The 12,894-nt window shown below is 34.4% G+C and overlaps 1 protein-coding gene across 1 annotated transcript; it reads left to right on the top strand.

Moving 5' to 3' along the window:
• Positions 1-3,026: 3,026 nt before the first annotated feature.
• On the top strand, positions 3,027-12,767 carry LOC149421158 (co-chaperone protein HGH1 homolog). Its single transcript, XM_089635865.1, has 7 exons — positions 3,027-3,123; positions 3,502-3,761; positions 4,720-4,876; positions 6,146-6,345; positions 7,183-7,316; positions 7,708-7,869; positions 12,490-12,767. Exons 1-7 carry the CDS (start codon positions 3,039-3,041, stop codon positions 12,593-12,595), a joined length of 1,104 nt encoding a protein of 367 aa, XP_089491991.1. The 5' UTR covers positions 3,027-3,038; the 3' UTR covers positions 12,596-12,767.
• Positions 12,768-12,894: the final 127 nt, after the last annotated feature.

The following is a 12,894-nucleotide window of genomic DNA, read 5'->3' as shown; positions in this document are numbered from 1 at the left end:
GGATAGGCGGTGACGGACGCTGCCACATGTCACAGTTATTGTGTAACAGTAACAGGCTGTTGCGGATGCTGTCATATGTCACAGTTATTGTGGACAGGCTGTTGCGGATGCTGCCATATGTCACAGTTATTGTGGACAGGCTGTTGCGGATGCTGCCATATGTCACAGTTATTGTGGACAGGCGGTTGCGGACGCTGCCACATGTCACAGTTATTGTGGACAGGCTGTTGCGGATGCTGCCATATGTCACAGTTATTGTGGACAGGCGGTTGCGGACGCTGCCACATATCACAGTTATTGTGGACAGACAGTTGCGGACGCTGCCACATGTCACAGTTATAAGTAATTCATTTGCAATTTACATTTTAAAGACTACAATCCAACAGTGCTATCTATAAAAAACATACAAATAATTCTAGGCTTTAAAGTCAAATAACGTTATCTATAAAAAAAACATTATCAGTAATTCGAGGGCTTAAATTCAAGCAACGTTATCTACTAAAAACTTAGTAATAATTAGTATTGGCATATGATTATTTGACTTTGAGCCCTCGATTTATTGAATACAGTAGTGGTATGAGAATTAAATCGAAAAACCTTCAAACTTTTTCAAATTCACAGCCTTGTATCTTTTTGAGTTTTTGAGATACACGCTTGGAACAGTTGTAATGACTCCTTCTCAAAACAACACTTGGTTTCCTCTGATCTCTGAGATATGAACCCGTTTATGGACGCAGTCGAAAACCGTGGGTTCACTTTGCGCGTGCGCAGTTCGGGATGTCCGGCTGTTACTGAATGTCGGAGCGGTACTGCCACAATTGTTTATCCTATATCGAACGAGACAGATGGTGGTGCTATGTCTATTTTTAGCTTAGTTATTTTTCGTTTAAGTTTGAAATTCCCTCGACCAAAACTGCCGCTCATTTGGGCGCAATTGCCTTCTCACACCTGGCATCGATTTTAAAGATGTTTTCATGCCGAAACATAATTTTCTCCCCCATAAATAAATGTAATAAAATATTTTTCGTTGAGGGGGAGAGGATTGAGGTGAATTCCTGGTTTTTAAGGAAGAATAAAAACTCTTTCAGATTTTAATGAATGGACATATGCAAAACAACAATATTTATTTGGTTCATATGATGCAGATACTTTGTGATGTGACATTATAATTTAAAATAAAACAATAACTTAGTGAACACCACTTTTATTTTTTATACTTAATGCCGACCGGGTTTCACTACAACCGTAGCTTCGTCAAGGCTGTATAATACTGTATTAAACATTAAAAATCTACAATCTACCAGTAACATGTGTTATCAATATATTAGGGTGGCAAGAAATTGGGCTGAGTTCTAGTGGTAGCGATGAAAAAAAAAGTGTTAAAATATAAAATAAAAAAAATAAATTAATTAATTTAAAAAAGACAAGAATGGAAAAATCCTCAGATAACACAAATAATTTGTAGCGACACGCTCCTAACCACAGGGCTACATGCGACACGCCCAACTAGCACCCAGAACCTGCCGCCACTGATGTCGCCCAGTTAGTGCTCAAAATAAGTGGTTGGCACGGACTACGGGAGAAGGTACGCATGCGGCTTCGCTCGGCCGGCCAGGACGATGCTGATTCTTTGATGTATGAGGCGCTCCTGTGTAAAATCATTCTCACCTGCATAAATGCAAGGCTCGAAAGACGAAAAAACTCGAAAACTCTGAAAGACGTTTTCTCAGGATCTATGCCGCCAAACGGACTGGAATTTTGGATACATTCTAAGATTTATGCTCTGAAGAGGAATCAATAATAAAATTATAGTATGGTGGCATTTATAGAAATATCATCACTCTTGCCTGCATAATTGGCTCAGGTTCGAACTTTAATACCCGTTTGCTCAGGATCTTTAGTGCCAAAAGGACTGAAATTTTGGGTACATCTTAAGAATTATGGTCTAAAGTAGAATCTTTATCAAAATCTCCGTAAAGGGGTATTTGTGAAAAAATCATAATTTTCACTCTTTCAATGTTCGAACTTTGAAAGCCGTTTTCTCAGGATCTTTGGCGCAGAAAGGACTGAAATTTTGGTTTTTGTCCTAAGAATTATGGTCTAAAGTAGAATCCTTATCAAAATCTCAGTATGGTGGCATTTGTGGAAATATCATTGCTCTCACCCGCAAAACGTGAAGCTTGGGTTCGAATAATGAAAGCCATTTTCTCAGGTTCTTTGGTGACGAAAGGACTGAAATTTTGGAAATGTCATATGAATTATGGAATCAATACCAAAATATTAGTATGGTGGCATTTGTGGAAATATCATCACTCTCATAAATGTGAGGCTTGGGTTCGAACTTTGAATGCCGTTTTCTTAGGATTTCTGTGGCCGAATGGACTGAAAATTTCGATACGTACTATTAACACTAATAGAAAATTACAATTAAAGAGTTATTTCTTTAGGAATCGGTTATTTTGTATTGAAATCCTTGTTTTTCTTTCAGAAATTCTCTTGTCACTGGCAAACAAAAAATCGCTTGTCCCCGGCAAACAAAAATAACTTCTTCTCCCCACAGGATACACGATAATTCGCCCCCCACTCCCGGATGCCGAATTTTCGATCCCAATTTATAATACAAGACTTTAGCTCTTTTAGGGTTTTTAGGTAAACAATTTTTTTCCTTACCGAGAAAATACACAAGGTCTAGTACATCAAGTCTATAATAGCCAGGTAATATTTAAAACACCCATGTGAGGTAAAAATTGTGAGGCTCATATGACGCCGTTCTATTTGTATAAAGAACATTGACTTTAAAATTTAAATGTTTCACCAGTTCATGGAAAACAAGAATCTAGAAAACTTTAGCTTTTTTTTAGCTCCTTTTCGGAAGACGACTGATCTTTTGGAAGTTGGCAACATTGGATCTGAGATAGACGTCAACAAAACGTCAAAACTTGATGCAAGTAGGTTATGAGTTAAAAGACGCATGTTGTTGAATGTTATTTATTTTTGAATTTATCAATTAAACTTATTCTCTGTCAATCTGAGAAAAAATGGAAGCCTTACAGGAAATGGCGCAATTTCTTGACTTGAATGCGAGAATAGACTTGAAAGATGTTGCTCTTCAATATGTTCGAGGTACTGTAAAAACAGTAATTGTATTAAAATAAATTACTCGCCTTATAATGTGCTCTTATTTTATGAATTATTAATATCATTTCCAAAATGGCAAAATCAAATTTGTTACTATAAATCTCACATTTCACTGTTAGAAATGAATTACAGAAAAAGTTAGGTTTTCTTAGTTCACTTATTATTCTTTTTTATAATCTAGATGTCTTAAAAATGAACAATCTTCAGTTGATTCTATCCCGGATCAATGCTTTCAACCTTTGAAACAGTTAAATATTTATTGGTAATTTGATTTTGTTGTTTGAAAATGAAGAATCCAGAGGTTACTCTAAATTTATTTACAGAATGAAAAACTAATGAATTGTTATCGTATATTTATTATAGGCTTATCGGGAAACAAGGAGGGAATTTCACTAATTATCGGCTGTGAAGATGTTCTTAGAAACATTATTGCACTCACAAAAGACACTTCGATCATAGTTCGAAAAGAAGCATTGTTTTGTCTTATCAACATATTAGCAGAAGAAAGGGGAGCACTGGCAATTATTGAATTAGATAACACTACCAACGAACTTAAGGAACCTTCATATAGCTCTGTTCTTGTAGAAAATTTATTGGACTTGATTGTGGATCCCCAAAATAAGGTTTGAATATTATGTCACAGTACCTACCTGCTATTTTAATCACGAGTGTAATGAAAATTAACCCCTCTGTATAATTTGTTAAGTTTTGCGAACAACTATTTATTACCTGTAGAGGTTATTTGTTCGCTTTTCAGAATGGCTCATATGGTCGCATAGAAATCGTTCTTAATCTCCCTTACTGTTGTGGTGAGAAATATGAACTAAACGGAGTTAGAAAAAGAAAACACTATGCTTTATATTCAGAACCAGAAGTTAATCTCAGAAGAATTACAATGCATACCTCTATGAAACCAATGGTTTCGACTGCAAGAAAACTATGAAATTTTGCTTTTTTATGCATAGCACAAAGAATAATGTATCATTTTAAAGCAATAATTATAAAGCTGATATATGAGAAACTTGGTAGAGCACCTGACTGGTAATCAGAAGGCTGCGGGTTCAATTCCCATCGGCAGCATGTATTTTTTCTCAGAAGATTTTTTCTAATTATATAAATATATGTTTCAGGATTATAATTATTGCTTAAAAGTAATACATCAAAATTAAATGTTTATTTCTAACTAGCTATACCCCACCATGCGTTGCTGTGCCTCAGTATGTCTGTGCAGATAGAGAAACAAGAGCGCGTGCTGCTTTTAGGTCTCACAGATGGCGCTGTTAAAAAAAAAAAATTTACTTGTCACAGGCGACATTCAAAAACACATGCATATTCGAATGCAACATTGTGTCGAAATTTCAAAGCAATCGATGAAGAACTTTCCGAGATTTCAGATTTTGAACAACCGAACATTTACATTTTTTATTTGTATAGATAGATAATAAAATTTTTAAGCTAATTTCATCACCTTTCATGAACAGTTTTTAGTTTTCGGATACATTCAGAAATATTACACTTACTTGGGTTTTAGGTTAATTAAATTTGTTCCTGTGTTTATTATTTTTTAAATTTTATTTCCAGTATGCAGATGCTGCATGTATGGCCTTGTGTAATATATCTCGACTGGAAGAAAACCTAGAAACATGTGTAAACATTGTCTACCCCCGACTTTCGCAAATAATGGATGCATTTACAAACACCAATTATAATCAATGTGGCGCAACCCTTCATTACCTAGGTACTTATTTCTTGTTAGTGAAATTATCACCCCTTCTGTTTCTACATATATCATTAGATAGGTCACCCCAAGTGGTTTAATATGTTTGGTGACTTAGCAGGGGTGCCCGGGTTCATGGGGTGAGGATTGTCTAGGTCTTGGCAGCGCATGCCTCTGCCCAACTACTGTGTGGTGAGAATTTGGACCACATCATCATGTGGAGCTAATGTAAAAAAAAAAAAAAGATTTTGTTAAGACTTGTAAATAATATTTATTTATTATTTATGAACGCCCTATCTGAGTTTTACAGAGGAAATTGACAATTTATGTATGTAAGTGTAACATAATACATGGATAATAGCATAACTATAAACAAAAAAAATAAAAATCAAATGCTAATACTAAGATTAACATCAAATCCAAATAATAACACCTGATATTGTAAATAAAGCAAAGTTTCATATATAAAGTAAGCATGTACATTGTACATTTGTATATGCATACAATTATTCATGTTTGTTGCAAACCAGTAAGACTGAAAACAGGAAAATAATTTACTAGTAAGGTATATAAAAAATAAATATATTTATATATGAATCCTATAATTTCTATACCCGCTATATCCGATTTTTTGACAAAATGATCTGAGTATGACATCTTGTTCACATTTTTGCGAGCAACAAGAGGAGCCTAAAATTGAGTTTCAAAACCCTCCTTATCACGACCAAAAACCATGTTAAAACTGCGAGTGAGAAACCAAATCCGCTATATCATACAGAAAGTTACTATCAAAATCCGCTATATCGGATTCAACGAATCACAAGCAGTTATTTTGCCAAAATACAATATGGCCGCCGCTCTGACGCCACGCTCGTGTGTCAAAATGATCTACTCGTGAGTTTCTAAACCCGCCATGTCGCCTCAGTTGACTTTCAAAATCACGAAGTGAGTATCAAAATCCGCTATATCCATTTTATTTATCGAAATTACTTAATTATTGCTAGACATATATAGAAAAATAAATGCTTTTCGAAATTTTATTACTCCAATTCATTATATAAAAAATTGTAATGCATTTACTTATGTACGCTAGAGATGTGACAGTTTTTTGCGGTTTTCTCCAAATCAATGAAAGTTGATATAGCGGGTATAGAAATTACACGACTCATATAATATACTGATTTGACGGAAAAAAAATTATTGCAAAATACCAACGCTGTAATTAATATTGAATTTAATAGACAAAATAAAAATATTGTTCTAATTGTAACAATATGTATTAATATCCAGGTCCCCTATTAAGCAATCTAAGTGGGAGCACTCGTGTTAGGGAGTGGCTGTGTGATGGGGAGGGGGCCACAGGAGGAGCAGCGCGGGTGGCAAGCTTCTGCCAGTTTAAGGATTCCACAGTCCGCAGAGGGGGCGCCATTGGGACACTCAGGAATATGTGCTTCGATGCAGCTAGGCATAATTGGCTGCTGGGACCAGAGGTAATGACTTTTAAAAAATTGTTTTTAATACCTCATGATTTTTTTTTACATGGTTCGGTTATGGCGTGATTATAAATTAAAATTTTACAGCTCTGTAGTGTTTTTAATTTTAATTGTATTTCTTATAACAGCCTAAACTATTTTGATTGGTTCTTCAAAATGATGTAATTAATGTTTAGTTGGGTGTTTATAGCATACAGTTATTATGAGTAAACAGTAAAGTCGAATTCCGCTTCAATTCTTTAAAAAAACAACACTTGATTTCAACTTAAATATCTAATTTTATTAAAAAAAAATTTTCTATTTATTATTATTAAAAAATGGAGACCAATATTTAAGTTGCACAAAAACACATGCACAAAATAGGTTTTTAGGTTGTTAGCTTAGATTTTTGGTCAGTTAAATAAGCACAAATTATTGATTTTAATAATTTATGCGTATTTCATAAGTTTGATTGAGAAAAAATGGAAGTTTAATGCTTCTTTTATCATCTCCCCGATGTAAATATTTGTTTCTTGTAGTAATTAAGTGGAAACCATGTGTTATTTATAATTTTTTCTGTATTAAGCGTGAAGCAGAATTCAACAAGTTTATCGATTAAAGCAGTATTCCGTATTAGTTTGTTCAATTTACACTTGTATGATTTAGGTGACAACGACACTAACCTCTAATCTCTAAAAAATATTATATTTGTTTCTCTACTTATGTTTGCGCTAATAATTCAGGCGTCAAAACACACTCCTTTCTTCTTCTTTTAGAACACTACAAATGAAACACATTCTAATAAATTTAAAATATTCAAGTACCTACCCAAATTTCATATTTTTATTATTCTAGGTAGATTTATTGCCATATCTTCTATTGCCGCTGGCGGGCGGGGAAGAGTTTGCCGACGATGAGATGGATGAACTCCCTCCCTCACTGCAGTACCTACCTCCAGACAAACAAAGAGAAGAAGACCCCGACATCAGGTATTTTATTAAAAAATATATATTTTCAGTATTTAAATCAGTTGGATGATAAGTTTGGTAAAGGATTGAAGAGTTACATAATAAATTTATGTATCTTAACGTAATCGTAACTAATTAACAAATTTTGCATTTTGAGTATAATTTGTGTGTACAGTTTCTCCTGGAGACATTAATGGTTATATAGCTGTCAATATTCATTTTAGTAACTCTCTTTTAGTAAATCCCTTGCAAATGCTGGTGCGTGTATGTACCTTTCAATATCAATGTTTTTTCACACATTTCCTTCCTTTTTCCGACTCTGGGTTTCGTATTATGTAATTTGTTGCTAATATGATATAATTATAAAATTGAGTTAAGCTTGGTTAATATTATAAGATAATGTATGTTTTAGAATTCTCCTCTTGGAAGCCTTGAGCCGATTATGTGTGAAGAGAGAAGGGAGAGAGTACCTTAGACATAAAGGAACCTACTACATACTGAGAGAACTCCACAAGTGGGAAACTGATAGAAAATCCCTTCTGGCATGTGAAAATGTTGTGGATATTCTTATAAGGTAAGCAGGGTTAACAGAATAATAATTATATACATTATGTATGCGTTGTTATGTAGGTTCACATTTCTTTGTCTTGTCCAATTCTGCTGCACGATTAATAAGCAAAAATCATTATAAATCGCGCTTGGTTTCAACTTAATTACTACAAGAAATAATATGTTATGTCGTGGGAGATGGTAAAAATTATAAATAGAACTTGATTTCAACTTAATTACTACAAGGAATCTCTCATAACGAGAAACTTGCGTAATAAGCAAAACAGATTGTGAAAAAAATGCTCCCTTAAGGAGCGACATTTTGCATAACGAGTGATGCAGAAAGGGGAAGTCCCATCTTCACATCACTCTGAGCCGGGACTTCCTCCCCAGTGCGTCAGTCAATACGTTAGTGTCGCATGTGATCACATATTTCTCCAAACTTATGTTCAGACATTATTTGTATTTTTTTTTGTGAAGTTTAATAATCCTTGCAAAAATGTCCCTGAAGAACAAGCCATAATAGAATAAAAATATGTAACTGTAGAAATGAAAAGTAAAATTATTGAAAATCGAGAACGAGGTGTGAGCGTAGCTGATCTAGTGCGCACATACAGTCGGTCTACATCAACGATTTGCACTATCCTCAAGAACAAGGACAAAATTAAGAAGATAGATACTTCAAAGGGAGTGTCAAGAATACTACGAAACGCTTACCTATTCTTGATGTTGAGAGGTTGCTTCTCGTATGGATAAACGAAAAGCAATTGCAAGACGAAACTATTAACGAAAACATCATTTGTGAGAAGGCGAAAGTTATTTTCGCCGACCTCGTTAAGATGACGCCAGGACCATCAACTGCCGAAAAAGAAATACAATTTAAGGGACGTCATGGATGTTTCAAGAAATTTAAGAGAAGAACCGGCATCCACAGCGTTGTGAGGCGCGGTGAAGCAGCAAGCTCTGACACAAAGGCAGCAGAGATCTTCATGGGCGACTATAAGAAGCTTGTAGATTCAGAGGTTTAACACGTTTTGCCGCAGCAAGTTTTTAATCGTGATGAGTTGGGTCTCTTCTGGAAAAAGATGCCAAAGCGAACCTATATAACAGCAGAAGAGAATGCAATGTCCGGCCACAAGCCAATGAAAGACCGCCTCAAGCTGCTTATTTTGTGGCAATGCAAGCGGTGGTTTGAAAACGGGCCTTCAAGAAGTGTCATGTCCAGAAGAGCAGACTAAAAGTGATGTGGATATCCAACAGGAAGGCTTGGTTGACACGTGTCATTTTCACTGATCGAATCAATGAAGTGTTTGGTCCTCTAACTTTATTTAACCTGTATTTCTAACTTTAAGAAACTCTTCCCTAAAACACTCTTCGAGCGTTGTTTTGAGGTGACTGAAGGGACGAGTCTCACTCTCAGAGAGTTTTGGATAGATCACTTTCACATCGTTGCTTGCTTCATTATGATTGCCAAGGCGTGGAAAGGGGTTACTAAGAAGACCCTCACTTCTGATAGGAAGAAGCTTTGGCCAGAGAGCGTTGTCGAATGTGATTTTGGGTGCTTTGAATTAGTACCCGTGGAATCTACAGTTAACGAGATTGTGTCCTTGGCCAATACCATGGGACTGGAGGTGGATAACAACGATATTGATGAGCTTGTGGAAGAGCACTGTCAAAAGCTGACAACCGAAGAGCTATAGAGTTGCATTGTGTTTCACAGCCAGAAGTTATGGAGGAGAGTTTGTTAGTGGTGGAGGAGGAAATAGCGGAGCAACAATCTTCTGGTGCAATAAAAGAAATGCTGAAATCATGGGAAACTGTTGCATCATACATTGAGAAGCATCACCCTAATAAGGAGGTGGCTATGCGTTCTACAAATTTATTCAATGATAATGCTGTGTCACATTTTCACCAAATTTTTAAGCGTCGGCAAATGTCTCTAGACAGCTTACTAGTAAAAAGGATTAATTATTTGTTCTAAATTCACAAATAATAAACTAGTTATTTCGATTTTTTTTTGCATTATCATATTTTACATTGATTTATGTGGGAAAAATTGTTTCGCTGAACGAGTGTTTCACATAACAAGTAAGATTCTGGAGCGAATTATGCTCGTTATGAGAGTTTCCACTTTATGTCGTGGGAGATGGTAAAAATGCATTCAAATTTGTGTTATAAAGTTAATCAATCAATCAAAGTTAAGTTTGGAGGTTAGGAAATATGAATAAATTATCAAAATAACTCAAACTAACCAACTTTTTGCGTGTTTACTTAAACCTCCGACTTAAATAGTTGTTTCCATTAGATATTTAAGTTGAAATTGGGTGTTGTAGTAAGATGCATGCAGTGGAAATTGACAAGTTTACCATTATTTGAACTATCCATACAGGGGAATCATTTTTAAGATATTCTTGCTTGTGTTTTGGCGTACAGTATAGTAGAACTACTGCAGGGTAAGAAGAGACAGCGGGCTGGTATTCCAAATTATTTAGAACAACTGGTGTGCACAAATGCATTCAAACATGTATTTTTAAAAATGATTTGCCTGTACTTGGATGAATATAATTTTTTTTATTTATATTATGTTATTTATTTGTATGTGTGAAAAAGTGAAGGAATTAAAAAAAAATATATAAATATAAATGGTTTAAATACATTCCTCAAAATATTAATATGGAAACATATGAACTGCTTATTGCAGTTTAAATCCAATGAATCCACCTAGATTTCACCGTTGATAAAATAATGAAAATATTTTAATAAAAAATTCTACATACTAATTCAGCATACCCAAGCTATAAAATGACTAACCGAAAAATTACTTATTTCGTTAATCTTCAAACGCATTGCTTATCAAGTGTCAGGTATTCAATAATAAAAGACAATTCAATAATAACAGACACACTCACTGACCAATAGGATGCATGATCTGGGCAACAAGTATGGGGTAAAATTCGGTTTATGGGAGTCACTCGAATAACCGAAATTGAACTTGATTTAGACTAATTTAGGGCTGGGGAATCCGAATCTGTAAGAATTAGGTGGGGGTCGGCACTATTAACTGAGTTATAGGGTTTTGAAATTTCGTACGCGATACATAGAAACCATGGTTTATTTATCAATTATGACATAAGAAAATCAAATTAGTGACGATTTATTAGTCTCACATTTCAGAAGTGCCAACCAAAAAATAAAAAGTGTTGCCATATTATAATAATATTTTTTTACAAAATAGGTTAGGTTTTTAGTTTGGGTTAGAGTAGGCAGAAGAACATGGGAAAAAGGTATTAGAATTAAATCACAAACCTAGCGTAGCCCACAAACTATTTGAAAACTGGGATGTAACTCTAAAGGGGACGCGAGCAGGCGTTATTAAAGGGGCAATTTTTTGTAACAGGAAATAACATGGAAAAAAGGTATTAGAATCAAATCACAAACCAGTCTATACAAACCTAGCGTAGCCCACAAACTACTTGAAAACTGGGATATAACTCTAAAGGGGACGCGAGTGGGCGTTATTAAAGGGTCATTTTTTTGTTATAGAAAATCACAGTTAGGTTAGGTTATATATATATAAATTTAATATTTACAAGATTTTAAATAATAAACTACAAATCTGGCAAATGATATTTAATTTTCTGAATTTTCCATGCATTGATATTATTATTATATGGCAACACTTTTTATTTTTTGGTTGGCACTTCTGAAATGTGAGACTAATAAATAGTCACTAATTTGATTTTCTTATGTCATAATTGATAAATAAACCATGGTTCCTATGTATCGCGTACGAAATTTCAAAACCCTATAACTCAGTTAATAGTGCCGACCCCCACCTAATTCTTACAGATTCGGATTCCCCAGCCCTAAATTAGTCTAAATCAAGTTCAATTTCGGTTATTCGAGTGACTCCCATAAACCGAATTTTTTCCCAAGTATGGGGGTGCTATTGATTTATTTATTGACTCCATTTATAGAATTAAGCGTAATCTATACCAACACTTTGTCGAATCCTACAAATTAGAGTAGCGTTGGTAAATTAGTTTCAATGTTTTGTCTTATATGAAGTGCTGTTGTAATTTTTTTTTACTTTATGTTACTCTTACGTATTACTAATATTGCTTCATTTTTATTTAGTTTTCTTTTTTTTTTAAATTATTTCTTAATATTTTCTCATTATACTTGTAATCACAATTTTACAATTGTGTATTTTGTACCTACTTTACAATTTGGATTATATCTATTTACTGTCAGTATCTCCTGTATAATACAGATATTCTCCTATGTACACTGCATCATGTATCACTTTTATGTAAAAGCCTTTTTAGGCGTATATAAATAAATAAAAGGTCTCTTTGTTGAAATATCGATGTACACGAAAGACTCGAATATAAATATTAAAAGAAGAATTGTATTGCGATTTGATAATTATTTATATTACATATAGTTGGGACCTTTAGAAAGAGATTGGCAAAAACATTGGATAATTTATTCTTTTCTGCCATTGAAATGAAGTCGGCGCAAAAGGTAAAAATACCCTTCCCGTCCTTAAGCAACAATCGACCGAACGGGTAGAAATACCTTTTTCGTCCGAAATGTGTCAACTTGTTAAAATTTGTAATAATCATTGTTTTTGTTCCTCTAGGAAAGAAGAAGAGATGGGGACAGAGGATGTGACAGCAGTAGACGTTCCAGAGGAATATAATGAAAAGTTCAGACAAATGGATGAAGATTTCATCAATGATGTATAATTATGATATAAAATTTTTCATAAAATAAAATATCTAAGGCAATCTTTTTATGTATATCTTAAAAAATTATACCATTTTGAGTGAAATACAAGCAGGGCCAGCCCAATGCGGGCGCATTTAGAGCAGTCCGCTCCTGGCGCCTAATTATTAAGGCACCAAGGTGCTGATAATACCTAACACAATCCCTTGAGATTATTTTTAACTGAAACAGTGCTACACAAAAATACAAATCATCCGAATATTATTGAATATAGTGATCACCTACCTAGGGGTGTACTGGTTTTGACAAGGGGCATCAA

This window comes from Hesperophylax consimilis, chromosome 9 (assembly GCF_061612785.1).
Source record: "Hesperophylax consimilis isolate HC1 chromosome 9, BYU_Hcon_1.0, whole genome shotgun sequence".
NCBI lineage: Eukaryota > Metazoa > Arthropoda > Insecta > Trichoptera > Limnephilidae > Hesperophylax > Hesperophylax consimilis.
This window is presented reverse-complemented; position numbering and strand designations above follow the sequence as displayed.